A 16,090-nucleotide genomic window follows, 5' to 3' on the forward strand; every position below is an offset into this window, starting at 1 on the left:
GGTTTCCTCCGGGTGACTGTCTGTGAGGAGTGTGGTGTGTACTCCCTGTGTCTGCGTGGGTTTCCTCCGGGTGACTGTCTGTGAGGAGTGTGGTGTGTTCTCTCCGTGTCTGCGTGGGTTTCCTCCGGGTGACTGTCTGTAAGGAGTGTGGTGTGTTCTCCCTTTGTCTGTGCGGGTTTCTTCCGAGTGACTGTCTGTGAGGAGTGTGGTGTGTTCTCTCTGTGCCTGCGTGGGTTTCCTCCGGGTGACTGTCATTGAGGAGTGTGGTGTGTTCTCTCTGTGCCTGCGTGGGTTTCCTCTGGGTGAATGTCTTTGAGGAGTGTGGTGTGTTCTCTCTGTGTCTGCGTGGGTTTCATCCGGGTGACTGTCATTGAGGAGTGTGGTGTGTTATCCCTGTGCCTGCGTGGGTTTCCTCCGGGTGACTGTCTGTGAGGAGTGTGGTGTGTTATCCCTGTGTCTGCGTGGGTTTCCTCCAGGTGACTGTCTGTGAGGAGTGTGGTGTGTACTCCCTGTGTCTGCGTGGGTTTCCTCCGGGTGACTGTCTGTGAGGAGTGTGGTGTGTTCTCTCCGTGTCTGCGTGGGTTTCCTCCGGGTGACTGTCTGAGAGGAGTGTGGTGTGTTCTCCCTGTGTCTGCGTGGGTTTCCTCCGGGTGACTGTCTGTGAGGAGTGTGGTGTGTTCTCTCTGTGTCTGCGTGGGTTTCCTCCGGGTGACTGTCTGTGAAGAGTGTGGTGTGTTCTCGCTGTGTCTGCGTGGGTTTCCTCCGGGTGACTGTCTGTAAGGAGTGTGGTGTGATCTCCCTTTGTCTGCGTGGGTTTCTTCCAAGTGACTGTCTGTGAGGAGTGTGGTGTGTTCTCTCCGTGTCTGTGTGGGTTTCCTCCGGGTGACTGTCTGTAAGGAGTGTGGTGTGTTCTCTCTGTGTCTGCGTGGGTTTCCTCCGGGTGACTGTCTGTGAAGAGTGTGGTGTGTTCTCGCTGTGTCTGCGTGGGTTTCCTCCGGGTGACTGTCTGTAAGGAGTGTGGTGTGATCTCCCTTTGTCTGCGTGGGTTTCTTCCAAGTGACTGTCTGTGAGGAGTGTGGTGTGTTCTCTCCGTGTCTGTGTGGGTTTCTTCCAAGTGACTGTCTGTGAGGAGTGTGGTGTGTTCTCTCCGTGTCTGTGCGGGTTTCTTCCGGGTGACTGTCTGTGAGGAGTGTGGTGTGTTCTCTCTGTGCCTGCGTGGGTTTCCTCCGGGTGACTGTCATTGAGGAGTGTGGTGTGTTCTCTCTGTGCCTGCGTGGGTTTCCTCCGGGTGACTGTCTGTGAGGAGTGTGGCGTGTTCTCCCTGTGTCTGTGTGGGTTACCTCCAGGTGCTCCGGTTTCCTCCCACAGTCCGAAGTTGGTAGGTGGATTAGATATACTAAAGTGTGTGAGTGAATGGGTGTGTGAACACAATTACACACAAGATATCAAATGAAATCTTCTCAACATTTGCAGGCCATTTCTATGGAGGGCCAAAAATGATATTACTATAAACAAACAAATGTATAAATAAATGCATAATTTATTAAAAAAATACTTTAATTTATAAATTAATAAATGAATAGATTTCTGCAGTGAAAGGACATTTACTTGCATATTTATTAATATAATAAGTAATCAATTTGTACATTTATTGACTTATAGATGTTATTTTTGGTCCTCCATAATTTCATTGTACAAAATGTTAATAATTATGATTTGGGATCACGTTAATATAATAATATAAAGTAATTGTCTTGATTATTTAATGTCTATCTCTGAGAACTGAGAAAATGCAAGCCCATGCTAAATAGTTATTAAAATGGTTCAATTTAAAATTAAACCTGATCTCAAATGACAGGATAAAGGAACGGTACCATGCATATCTGCAGTGTTGAATTGTTGACTGTAAACAGTGAAACTGAAATCTTGGTGGTATACACACTTTGTGTGTTTGATTTCAATTAAGTATGAGATATAGGTCTATAATCACAGCACAGGCTTTTTAGATGCAGTAAATCCACACTCATTGTAGATCCAGTGAAAGACATTCAGTGATGTATGGCATCTCCAATTCTGAGGCTTAATCAGGTATTTGTAGGCAGCTGACTAAATTAAATATGTTGTTCTCATGGCTATGCCTTAAGGTAACTGCATAATGACTATTTCTCTAATCCATCAATTCTGTTGAATTGATGACTGAACAATGCAATGATGTGTATAAATCAAGTTTAACTGCATGGAATGGGCCTCGCCGGGCAGAACTGAGCACTGGGGAATTCCACACTCTTCCCAATATATTAGACATATAGAATATACACAAACCAGGTGTGCAATTATTTCAGTACCTTTTTGTAGATGCAAATAGACGCATGATATACAATAAATCAAGGTACAAACATATGAAGAATCTAAAAACTAAAAATAAATTGCCTAATAAACTAAAATATTCTTAATATATGTAGTGCAACAAACCCAGATATTTATTATTGATTTATTTTATTCAATCAAAAAGACACAAATCATAAACTTTGTTTTAATCAAGTTTAATAAGATAGTTAATGTAACTACCTTCCCCTTAACAAAAAAGATAACAGTATTACAATTAAAAAAGTAATAATAATGATAATTTTTACTTAAAAAACACAAAAAAAAATATGTATATAAGAATCTGATCTTTTTCTAAAGTGCAAATGAATGCTATTAACTTGAATTGATGAATTGATTATATAAACAGAACAGAATAATTACAAAGTCAACACCTCATCACAAGCTCCTCAGTGTAGTTCTGCACAGTTTCACCTCACTTTTCTCAGCAGTTTCCAGATTGTTTTCAGATCGTCAGGTAATATACACATACATTCATCAGACCTTGAATGTGGTAAAGTAATTTATAAACATTTTGAAGATCCATGGGTACCCTGATTGTGTGTGTGTGTTCATTTGCCTTGCCATAGCATGGTAAGAAAGACATAGTCCATGGCATGGACACACATGGAATGATACCCTGGTTCGGTTTTGTGTTAAGTGAAAAATTATGAAGTGTATGATAACTGTACAGGGTGGTTCATTTATACGGAACCACCTTAATATAATGGGAATGGTTGGTGATATTAACTTCCTGTTTGTGGCACATTAGTATATGGGAGGGGGGAACGTTTCAAGATGGGTGGTGACTTTCATGAGTTATTTACAAGTTTCTGACCACTTATAAAGTGTGAAATGCGAGCACAGGCTTCCAGTATCCGTAGTTTCAGGTGCTGCACATCTCGTATCTTCACAGCATAGACGATTGCCTTCAGATGACCCCAAAGATAAAAGTCTAAGGGGGTCAGATCGGGAGACCTTAGGGGCCATTTAACTGGCCCACGATGACCAATCCACTTTCCAGAAAACTGTTCATCTAGGTATGCTTGGACCTGACACCCAGGCTTCCAGTATCCATAGTTTCAGGTGCTGCACATCTTGATGGTATGGTGTGGTACATGTGGTACAAAGACAGTGGGGCCATTCTTCACCAATGGAAACCTCGAGCACACTGGATATGCGAAATTGCTACATGATGATGTATTTTCCTCTTTAAGCACTGAAGCTGGCACGTTCCCTGAGTTTTTCCAGCAAGATTATGGGTGTCAGGTCCAAGCATTCCTAGATAAACAGTTTCCTGGAAAGTGGATTGGTCATTGTGGGCCAGTTGAATGGCCCCTAAGGTCTCCCAATCTGACCCCCTTAGACTTTTATCTGAAGGCAACAGTCGATGCTGTGAAGATATGAGATGTGCAGCCCCTGAAACTACAGATACGGGAAGACTGTGCTAGCATTTCTCCTGCGGTGTTGCTCTCAGTGTGTGAAGAGTGGGAGAAGATGGTTGCATTGACAATCCAACACAATGGGCAGCACTTTGAACAAATTTTATAAGTGGTCAGAAACTTGTAACTCATGAAACTCATGAAAGAATAAAGTTATGTTAAAACCATGCACACCATTGTTTTTCTTGTGAAAAGTTTTCCCCCTCCCGTATACTAATGTGCCACAAACAGGAAGTTAATATCACCAACCATTCCCATTTTATTAAGGTGTATCCATATGTACAACTGTACAAGGAAATCTGATCTCTGCAGTTAACATACCCATGCCAGGGGAACATTTTGGGGCTTAGGTGCCTTGCTCAAGTGCACTTCAAGCATGGACGATCGTTCCAGTTATAGGCATCGAACGGTTTTTCAGACCCAAGTCCGCTCTTCTAACACAACCCCCTGTGGTGGTGGTGTACGACACAATACTGTCCTCTACTTTCTTTTCTGTCTGAAAAATCAGTTCAAACAAGAACAACAAACACATTGAATAAACTCTTAAAAATAAAGGCGCTAAAAGGGGTTCTTTGAGTGATGCCATAGAAGAACCACTTTTTGTTCTATAAAGAAACATATGTGTTAAAGAGATGTGTGAGTGTCAAGAACCTTTTAAATGTTTAAAAACTTATAACTCAATCTTAAGGTTCTTTACCCCTTTAAAATTATTAGCAAAAATGTTTCTGAATGGAACCAAAAGTGGTTCCTCTATGGCATCGCTCAAATAACCTTTTGTAGCACCTTTATTTTTAAGAGCGTAAGTGCAAAAACGTGTTATTGAAAGGAGTGGGAATTGTTCTATTTCCATTCTTAAAAACTGAGTATTTAAAATATACCTTCAATTGTTTGTCATCAAATTCCTTTAGGGCCTTCAGAAGATCACTCTCCAAGGAATCACGAAACTGTTGGTGCTTTTCTTTCATTTCCTTAATTTCACTGAATTCCATCATTTCATTGTATTCATCTTCTGTCTGAGAAAACAAGGGGATAAAGTCAAGTTTCTAGCAGTGTTTTCCAACTGTGGTCTTGGAAATCTCTCCTGCTGCACGTTTTGATGTTTCACCTGCACTCACAGCCACTCCAGCTCAGAGAGACTTGAGCTGATTGACTGAACCTTGTGCATTAGAGCAGGGTACACACTAATGAGCAGGTCAGAGGATTACCCAGAACCAGAGTTTAAATAAAAGAACAGCTCTAGATGGATCAGACTGGTTCTCACTAAAAGAGCACAGCTTTAACATTGAACAGTAAAATATAAAAACTTACATATTCCTCAAAACATTCCCCAAAGTTATAGACTTCTTTTCCAGGAAAGATCACCCCACTGTCAAACAGTGCCTCTAAACTCTCAGCCACAACATGCAGAACTTCATCTTCATAGGCGTAAACCCTTTTATCTTCACACAGCAAGAGAACCAACTGGCGGCCGAACGCCTCACACGAGAAATCATCAATCGCTCCGATCACCTGCATCTTCTTCCTCTCTGAAAGGTAGTGATCTTCCCAGGAGTCCAGCTGATCATCATTTCCAGCGTAAACCGTGTCTTCCTGTCCACACACTCTCAGATTATAGCTCTTCGGTTTCACAAGAGGAATTTGTGTACCAGAGTTGTCATTTACAATACCAGCAACTTTACCAAAGTCCACACCACCATCTACAAAGAAAGATTAACAAAGAATGAGCCAGGGCCTGTGTGTGAATCAGACATGTACATGTCTATCTATGAATAAAACTGTCACACATTTATTTAAAAGTAAAGTTCCTAAATGGTTCTGGGATTTGAAAAGAAAATTCTATATACAATTTTTGCTGGCTAAATTAAGCCATATTGTATGACTGTTAATACTTATATAATATTATAATATTTAGCTTCCCTAAATAAGAAAAAGTAAATTTAAATATACATTTGTTGGTTTTTTTATTTTTATTTAAATAAATAACCATACACTGAAACAGGCTTTAGAAAACCCTGGGGGTTCTTGTGTCAGTGCTCAAAAAAAAAAAAAACCTTTATGCTCAACATCAAGCAATCAATCAAATTGTATTTATATAATACTTTTCACAACAAAAAGTCGTCACAAAGCAGCTTTACAGAGCTCCGGGTCCAAGACGCAAACCAGGGGCAACAGTGACAAGGAAAAACTCCCTCAGCATACAAGGAAGAAACCTTGGAAGGAACCAAAACTCATACGAGGAACCCATACTCCTCCAGAAAGCTAACTAAAAGAGCTGTAGCTATGGTAGTATGACAGGGTTAATAGAGAGCAGTGATAATATGAAAACCAGCTCGAACACTAATAGAGAAGGAATAATCTGAGAGTGAGTGATTACCTATAAGATTGTTTGAAAAGGTAGGTTTTTAATCTAGATTTAAAGATTGAGAGTGTGTCTGAGCCCCAAACAGTAACCGGAGGCTATTCCAGAGTTGAGGAGCTTTGTGAGAAAAGGCTCTTCCTCCTCTTCCTCCTGCAGTATTTTCTAAGAGAAAACTGGCGTCCTGTGAACGAAGTGTACGTGACGGGTGATAAAGTAGGAGAAGTTCAAGTAAGATACTGCAGGCCTAAACCATTTAGAGATTTATAAGCTAAGAGGTGTATTTTATAGTCAATGCGATTTTAACAGGTAGCCAGTGTAGGGAAAAGAGAACTGGGGTAATATGGTTGAATTTTCATTTCATTTCATTCAACTTTGTCATTGCACATGTCGCAAGTACAAAGCAACGAAATGCAGTTTGCATCCACCCAGAATTGCTTAGCAGTAAAAAAATAAACATATAAATATGTATATTACAAATGTACAGTAAATTGTTTGGGTATGGTGTAAATAAATATAAGTATGTACAGGTTATGAATGTGCAGACTATGAGCAGGTTATAAATATGAATGTGAAGGTGTATAAACAGAGTATAATAAATAATATATAAGTGTGTACTTATGGACAATGTAGGTTATTTACACAGTATGTACAATAGTGGGCAATATATACAACAGATGAGAGAGACGGTAAGTGGAGTTTAAGTCCATGTGTTATTAGCGTGTGTTAGGATACAGTTCGTCATTATTGTTCAGATATCGGGAGGCAGAGTTCAGGAGTGTGACAGCTGTGGGAAAGAAGCTGTTCCGGTACCTGGTGGTCTTAGTCCGAAGGCTCCTGTAGCGCCTCCCAGAGGGCAAGAGGATGAAGAGTCTGTACGCTGGGTGATTGGAATCTTTGATGATTTTCCCAGTCCTTTTCAGACACTGCTTCCTATAGATGTCCTCTATGGCAGGAAGTGGTGCTCTGATGATGCGTTGGGGCGGCTTTCACCACCCTCTGCAGTGCCTTCCGGTCTGAGACAGAGCAGCACCCGAACCATACTGTGATGCAGTTGGTCAAGATGCTCTCAATGGTGCAGCGATAAATGTTCACCAGGATGTCTGAGGACAGGTGGTCCTTCCTCAGAGTTCTCAGAAAAACGAGGCGCTGGTGAGCTTTCTTGATCAGGTGAGATCCTCGGAGATGTAGACACCTAAGAATCTGTAGCTGTTCACATGCTCCACTGCCGTCCACTTGATGTAAATCGGTGGATGTGAATCAGCATTCCTTCTGAAGTCCATGATGAACTCCTTAGTCTTATCAGCGTTGAGCAGAAGGTTGTTATTGTCGCGGTATGCAAATTGGTGGGGGTCCAGGGTGGGGGAAAGACAGGATTTGAGGTGTGCTAGGACCAGCCGCTCGAAGCACTTTGTGATGATGGGGGTGAGGGCTACCGGGCGGTAGTCCTTAAGTCTTGATGGGTTGGAGTTTTTGGGTATTGGCACGATGGAGGTGGTTTTGAAGCAGCTCGGCACCACAGCACAGGCCAAGGACAAGTTGAATACATCCGTCAGCACCCCTGCCAACTCTCCAGAACACGCTCTGAGAACACGTCCAGGTATGCCATCAGGACCCGCAGACTTATAGACTTTGATATTTCTCAGCACCACTCTTACATCGGTGGGAAAAAGAAAAAATAGTTAAGCTCATTGTGGAAGGAGACATCAGAGGAAGTGGGGGAAGGGTTGGTAGACCTGTAATCTGTAATGATCTGGAGTCCTCGCCACATACGTTGGGGGTTGGAATTGGAGAAGTGTTCTCTTACCTTCCCCTTGTAGTGGTGTTTGGCCTTTTTGATGCCCCTCTTCAGCTCAGACCTGGCTATATTGTAGGCCTGTGCGTCCCCCAACCTGAAGGCTAAGTTGTGAGCCTTCAGCAGGAGACAGACATCCTGATTCATCCAAGGCTTTTGGTTGGGGTACATGGTGATCTGTTTCTGGGTGGTGACGTGGTTCAGTACAGATGAGGCGTGCTGATCCAAGTCTGTGTGAGTGAACATATTCCTGAACCGGTCCTGGAGCACAGCGTCTATCCTCTCTGGCCAAACTTTAATTGTCCTTACGATGGGTTTCACACGGTGGATGAGCGGTGAGTACCGAGGTGTGAGGAAAAGGGAGAGATGGTCAGATTGTCCAATGTGGAGGAGGGGTGTTGCTTTGTATGCTCCAGCCAGGTTGGAATAAACATGGTCCAGAATCTTGTCTCCTCTGGTGTGGCAGGAGACATATTGTCTTCAAGTTGGCATGGTTGAAGTTACCAGCAACAATAAAAGCAGCCTCAGGGTGTTTGATCTGATGTTTGCTAATGGCTGCATAAAGTTCTTTCATAGCCAACTTACCATTAGCATCCGGAGGGATAAACACTGCAGTTAGTATGATGGAAGTGAGTTCTCTGGGGAGATAAAAAGGTCTGCATTTGACCATTATAAACTCCACATTAGATGAGCAATGCCTCTCGGTATTAGCGGAGTCTGTGCACCAAGCTTTGTTAATATAAATGCACAAACCTCCGCCTCTGGTCTTGCCGGAGTCCTCTGCTATCCTGTCGGCTCGGTGTGTATGATGTCCTGCTAACTCAATAGCGTTGTCCGGACAGCTGTTGTTTAGCCATGTTTCAGTGAAAATAGCTAGTGATCAAGAGCTGTATTTCATCCATTTTGTCATTGGACATTGGCGAGGAAAATGCTGGGTAAAGGCAGCCGGTGTGGCGTAAGCTTTAGCTCATAGCCCTTCGCGTCTACCCCGCCTTTGTTTACGTTCTCGACACCGCCCGCGTGCACTTCCGCCCGGCCGGGAAGAGTGTGTAACCTCCGGTGTTCTGGAGATCTCTGGAATGAGTAGGAGATCGGTGATAAAACTGTCTGAGATATGAGTTTTGATGTCCAGAAGCTCCTGTCTGCTGAATAGTCCGAGCAGCATTTCTGAGTGAATGTTTCTGAGTATCTGTGCCTAGGAACATGACCTCGGTTTTATTAGAATTTATCATGAGAAAAATTTTGCATCATCCAGTCCAACATCATTTGGACATTCTGTTATTTTACGTAGACAAGCAACATCATTAGGTTTGGCTGATATATACAGCTGTATGTCATCAGCGTAACAGTGGAATTGAATACCATGCTTACGGATTAGTCTACCCAGTGGCAGCATGTAGAGTGTGAATAATACAGAGCCAAGCACTGACCCTTGTGGAACACCATATTTAATTAAAGTATGATTAGAGGATTTATTATTCAGATAAACAAATTGATAACCGTCAGATAAACAAGATCTGAACCAACAGAGGGCATATCTTTTTATTCCTATCACATTTTCAGCCTATCAAGAAGCATCACATGATCTATGATATCAAATGCTGCACTAAGGTCAAGCAGCACCAGAATAGAGATATAGCCCTTATCAAGTCAAAGGAGTAAGTCATAAGTTACTCTTGTTAGAGCTGTGTCTGTACTGTGATTTGGTCTAAATCCAGACTGAAAAATGTCATGAATGTCATTGTTTTGTAGGTAAGAGCACAACTGCTGTGACACGACTTTTTCTAGAATCTTAGCAATAAAAGGGAGGTTTGATATTGGCCTGTAGTTTGCAAGCGCATGATGGTCAAGATTGGGTTTTTTAATAATTGGTTTGATTACCACTAGTTTCAGAGGTTTAGGTACATATCCAATGTTGAGGGATGAATTTATTATTGTGAGCAGTGGTCTAATGACTTGTTTAAATAATTGTGTTGGTATAGGATCCAGTAAGCATGAAGATGATTTAGATGAGCTAATTAAACTAAGCAAGTCATTTTCATTAATAGAATTGAAATAGTCTAACTATACCTCAGAGTTGGCGGGGGGTTCATCTACAAGAGCCGATGTGACTTTGGACTGGTTTTGGATTTTGAGTCGAATGCAATCAATTTTATCATTAAAAAACCTCATAAAGTCATTGCTACAGAAATCAGAGGGGACAATGGAGATGATTTCCTTTTTGTTGCCAATTAGATTTGACACAGTGCTAAAAATGAATCTAGGGTTGTCTTTGTTGTTTTCTATAAGAGAAGAAATGTACAGTTATTTGGCTTTAGATAAGGCATGTTTGTAGTCGGTGAGGCTGTGCTGCCATGCAATTCGAAAACATTCTAGTTATGTGTGTCTCCATTTACGATCATGGTTACGAGCAGCCAGTTTTAAGGCACGCATGCTATCACTGTAACATGGAACTAGCCTTTTCTCTCTAAGTTGTTTGGTTTTGACTGGTGCAACATTATCTAGGTCTGTCAATCAATCAACAGTGGCAAGGAAAAACTCCCTCAGCGCACGAGGAAGAAATCTTGAAAGGAACCAACGGGGAACCCATTCTCCACGGGTCGACACCGGAGGCACAACAGAGAACAGAACAGATTTGTACACACTTTGTACACAGTAAAGTTTGTAGGTTGTTTGTAATGAGCTCGAGGTCATTAGGGTGAGTTGGAAAAAAAATGGTGGTAAGGTCTGGAAGGTTATTGATAAAATCACTAACTGTTGAGGTTGTTATAGTGCACTTTCTAATACCGCGTGGCTGTGGACAGATATCATAGTTTAAAGCAATTTCATATATGATTAGATGGTGATCAGAGATGGTCTCATATAGCGAGAGATTGGATAGAGAGTAAAAAATAATACAATTCTGACATTGGTGAAAATGTGTTTGATTGAACCTGTTCTAGTTTAATAGAAAAGCAGAGATATTTTTAAATATATACACACCTGTAGCCCCAATTAATTTGGATAGAGAGTAAAAAATAATACAATTCTGACATTGGTGAAAATGTGTTTGATTGAACCTGTTCTAGTTTAATAGAAAAGCAGAGATATTTTTAAATATATACATACCTGTAGCCCCAATTAATCCCAAAATAACTGTATTGCATCTAAAAATGTAAGATAAACAATATTCATTAACTTAACAAATAAATAAAAAATGAAAACACAGAAATGTAATATTAATTTTTAAAAACAATTTGAAAATATTTCAAGTCAAATAATTAAAGAAGCCTATATAACATATATACATTGTGTTATACATTAGTTTCAACATTCTAGTGTATGAGGGGGTAAAATTTTATAAAAGAGAATCAAATGGGGAGAGTTCTTTTTAATTACATTAAAAATAATAATACAAACTTATTTTTACCTTGTTTCCACGTGTGATGAAGTGCTTGACATAATCATTTGATCAGGGTGTAAAGCCCTGCAAACAGCAAAGTGTTAGAAAAGATGTTTTTTCCCCTTTAATTCATTAAGGAAATATTGTATTTACAAAAAAATTTAAACTCCAAATGAGTTTGAAAATAACAAACTGAAAATAAAAACTTACTAAATTAAAAATGGCTTATTCTTTTTTTATCAGTTTGTACTTCCAAACTGGTAAAAATTTGAATTCCACCAAATTGAATTCAAATAATTTAATCACACTGGAATAATTTATTTTAAACAATTTATTCAAAATTCAATCGCAAAGAGTCTAAATTAATTTAATCAAAACAATCTGTTTAAATTTTCCTATTTAGCTTTAATTGAAAGATATTTCAGTACACTTAATTCCACCTTAGTATTTCAGCCTAATAAAATGTAGTTAGGGAAAATTCACCCTAATACATCTGGGACCCATACAAAAAGCAGCAGAGCAATGAGGGCACAGAAAAGAGGATTTCATTACAGATCCGAATTTTAGTAAAGCTTTCACAAATTAACCAAGAGTTTGAGTATGTTTAAGTGCGTACTGGGTTCACTCAGCAATGTAATGTTTCAGAAGCCAGTTAATGTTACTTTAACATTCTATTAAACACATTTTTGGGATATCAGTCACTTTGTTAGCAACAATAAATGAGTAAAATAATGTTTGTCTAAAGACAAATTTCTGTGAAATCTGAAAAACGGTATCATATCTTATAGAAATTAAGATTTTAATTTACCTTATGATTTCTTTGATGTTGCTATAAGGAAGTGTGACAAACATTGTGGTTTGGCTGGTTTAAACATATCTCACCCTGCTCTTTCTCACGTTACACTCAGAGGCCAAGTCAATCTGCTCATTTAAGTGCATAGACAAGTCAGTTGAGAAACCAGGGTCAACACTTTTTTTAAACACACATTCATTTTCTGTAACAGCTTCAACCAGTTTGGGGTCACGAGCCTATGAACATTTGAATAACAAATTCAGCAACATGAGTTTATGAACTCATATTACGCTTGTGTTGCCTGCCTCACCAGGTTGAAAGTCCCTAAAACAAATACAGTCTTTGTTCTATCTTCATTTCAATCAGCTGCAGCCAACGACTGGAATTAACTGCAAAAATTAACTAGACTGGTTAAATTTCTGCCTTTAAACTTCTGCTGCTAATATTTTAAACAATAAATGCAACTGTTGTGCTACTAATGTACACTGATACTGTCTTAGTTTTGTTCCTGTCTGTTCTTAGTTTTTTGTTTTGTCTTGTTCTCACTTTCTTAACATTTTGTTCTTATGTTTGTGTGTTTCCAAGAGGCTTTGCCTTTTCTTAATTTACTTTGCAGGTTAAATAAAGTTTAAATGATCAGTGAACTCCTCAGACCTCCCCTACTGGGTGCCAAAACATTAATAACCTTTCAGAAGAACAAAGAGCAATAAAGGTTTAACATAATTAAAAAAAAAAAAAAACATACACTAAGACCCATCATTACCATTTAGATTTTTACAAACTGTTCATTTGATCTAATATAGAGCCATTTGACTTTATTTATTGTAATGTCACCGGTGGCAGAGAAATGAGACTGAGCCATTACTGCTAAAAGCAACTTTTATTTAGGGCCCTTAAAAGGGCACTAAGCAGAGAGGACCATGTGAACAGGCAGCAATCTTTCCTCCACCCAAACTCCCGGAGAGTGAATTACGTAGTGCCAGCGGAAACCTGCGCCCCCACCACACACACACCCACCCACAAAAATTATTAAATAACCTCAAAACAGCCCGAGCTAAACAAAAGTGTGGCAAAAAGCATGCTGGGAAATCCCTGTGAGCTTCTCTCACAATCAGTGCCACTTTACTTTCAGCCATGTGTTCTTTTCAATTGAACGTAATAAGTAGCACTCAAATATACTTGGGCAGGATTTTTTTATTGGATTGATGATTATTAATGAGACTTAAGAAATAATTTGACTTGGCATTACGTAGGGCCTCTCTGTAGGCAGACAGATGTTGTGAAAAGTGAGATTTGATTTCTTACAGAGTCATTCCAGGTGGCGGCCAATGTGCTTCATGGGAAGGGAAGTGGAAAAAGACAGTTTTGGTTTTTAGAGGGACTAGTGTATTTAGAGACACAGAAGAATGTATTAAGCATTGTAGCATGATCTTCAGGAGAAGAAAGAGCAGCAACTGGGAAGGCAGAAGAGATAAACTGGTTAAGAAGAAGAGGGTCCACAATCTAATCAGAGTGGTGTACAGTTCTGTTGCGGTACTGTATCAAACCCTGATGTACATAGCAACAGCGGCACAATAAACCAGCTCTACTGGCTTTTCTGGCAGTGGCTGTGGGGAGGCGGTAGGAACCATTGAAATTATGTAGTTCAGCAGCCATATAAGATGAGAAAAAAAAATAAAAATAATACTGATGTTGTAACATCAACCGGCGTGTAGAGCAGAGTAGCCACAGCACAAGGACTGGGTTCAATCGGCGTGTAGAACAGAGTAGCCACAGCACAAGGACTGGGTTCAATCGGCGTGTAGAGCAGAGTAGCCACAGCACAGGAACCGGGTTCAATCGGCGTGTAGAACAGAGTAGCCACAGCACAGGAACCGGGTTCAATCGGCGTGTAGAACAGAGTAGCCACAGCACAGGAACCGGGTTCAATCGGTTTGTAGAGCAGAGTAGCCACAGCACAGGGACTGGGTTCAATCGGCATGTAGAGCAGAGTAGCAGCAGCGTGTGGAGCACGGGTGTCTAGAAAGGCACGATAACGATAAATACATAAATAATTTTAAAAAAAAAGAATTCTAGGGTCTGTTACTGACAGGGGAACCAAAGAGACTTTACCAAAGCCCAGAAAAACACCGAACGTAAACGGCGTGGCGTGTGCGGCAAGCCCAGGTTTCCTGCAGACAGTGCGTTGGCACACCACCAGTCCCCAGACCTCTGGCTGAATGTCCACTGTGGAAGCATTATCGTCCATATAGCCCCTGGAACTGGTTCGGTTCCCGTTCGAAAACCTAATTTGGAACTCTTCAACACATTTCCACCAACACAAACAGTAGTGTTTTCAGCATGAACTGTGAGGACATCTGTGGGTGGGTCTAGTTACAGGAGCAAGGAGCGATGGTGAAACCCACAAGGAGCACACAGTGTAGTCTTCTTATCGCCAAAAGATGATCCATGTTTGCTTTTTGGATAAAAACAAATGTCTGTAACAACAGCACAAATGCTCACAAGTCGTCTACATACTCCACCATCTTCTCACTTCTGTTTACTGCTGCAGTGCAGCGACCCCTGTTGATGACGAATTCTGCGACGAATCCTCGGTTCCACTAAAACTGGTGTAAACGTGGTTGGTTCACTGAAAAGCACTAAGGTTCTTATACACCCGAATGGAACCAGTTCAAGAACCAGAATACTGTTCTTTCAAAAAGTCCTAAGAGGGCCAATCGTTTCTATTGTTTTAGATCGAAAAACAAAAACATTTTCTCCTGTATTATTATAATATCATAATATTATTATATTATCATTTTAAAAAAAATTATTACACTCAAATTTGTCTGGTTTATTTGACCCAGTGAAAGGACAGCACGGCTAAGAAAATTTTACATTCTCACAAAGTTTGTAAAAAGCCACATAATTTTTCAATTTTTATCATCACAAAATTTTTAACCAAATGGGTTTGTCACAAGGTGGTCATCTAAGTGCAGATAGAAATTTCTGAAATCACAATGTATTTATACATTGTTTTTATTATTTACAATTTATTTGAAACTTATATTTGTATATTTATATATCTGTATATATAGAGTTAGGGTTAGTACGTATATATTAATTATGTTTTTTATTATTTACTGGCACTGTAATTTCGTTTTTAAATGATTATTCCTAATATGTTGTAACATGATTTTACGAAAGTCATTTGAAAATGTATTGTTCTTCATTCATTTCTGTTTATTTATATTTAGAGGTCCTTCTCGAAGGACCAGCACTGAATACAGGATCTGCTATAGGCGAGGCTGATAAAAAACACACTCGCCTTCCGTGCTAGGCCACACAGCACTGTACTGGACATTCTCGCTGCTGCGCTCGAATAACTCGACGTAACACACACACAACTCGCTATATTATTCCCCACATTATCAAGTAAAGCTTGAAGCATATCATGGAGTAACGTATATTCGACTTACAGAGAAATAAAGGCGTAAACATACCTTGTCCCGAACGTATGAACTAACTGCCAGGAACAGAGCTGACACGTTTCTGTTTACAGTCTGCGATTGCGCAGTTAGTTAAGAGCTCCAAATCCGCCTTCTACAGGCTTCTAACATGAACTGACATACGCGTAGTAGTAATGTGTCGTTCGCAATGTTTAGTAGTGAATCAGAAGAGCCGACTCCCGTTGAATGAGAGCTGGCTCCCGATTTCTCATTAGCTATGCTCACAAACCTGAGGACAGGGGCAGAAGAACTGATGAAGGTGATGGACTGTGTATTGTGGCAACATCAGTCCCTTCTGAAAGAATATTAACAGATAGAAGGAATCGCATCAGCTCACCCAAACTGGGACATCTTATTTTCTTGAATGCCAAATGGACAAATGCACAAAATAAAGCAGTTTATCATAAAAAGACTGAAGGCAAAAGGGCTTCTCAGCACAAAAGAGAGCCGTTTAGGAGCCGAAAGATCCG

The 16,090-nt window shown here is 40.3% G+C and overlaps 1 protein-coding gene across 2 annotated transcripts; it reads right to left on the reverse strand.

The window, feature by feature from the left end:
* Positions 1-2,556: 2,556 nt before the first annotated feature.
* LOC136692787 (uncharacterized) lies at positions 2,557-15,753 on the reverse strand. 2 transcript variants are annotated; one of them, XM_066666463.1, is made up of 6 exons: positions 15,615-15,753; positions 11,367-11,423; positions 11,066-11,103; positions 5,115-5,503; positions 4,685-4,819; positions 2,557-4,298 (listed from the first exon to the last, which is right to left on the reverse strand). In XM_066666463.1, exons 2-6 carry the CDS (start codon positions 11,402-11,404, stop codon positions 4,287-4,289), a joined length of 612 nt encoding a protein of 203 aa, XP_066522560.1. In that variant the 5' UTR covers positions 11,405-11,423; positions 15,615-15,753; the 3' UTR covers positions 2,557-4,286. The 2 variants fall into 2 exon arrangements, with proteins under 2 accessions (XP_066522560.1, XP_066522559.1); XM_066666462.1 differs by having other exon boundaries at positions 2,557-4,302; positions 15,615-15,749.
* Positions 15,754-16,090: the final 337 nt, after the last annotated feature.

The sequence above is a fragment of the Hoplias malabaricus genome, chromosome 3, assembly GCF_029633855.1.
Source record: "Hoplias malabaricus isolate fHopMal1 chromosome 3, fHopMal1.hap1, whole genome shotgun sequence".
Classification (NCBI taxonomy): domain Eukaryota; kingdom Metazoa; phylum Chordata; class Actinopteri; order Characiformes; family Erythrinidae; genus Hoplias; species Hoplias malabaricus.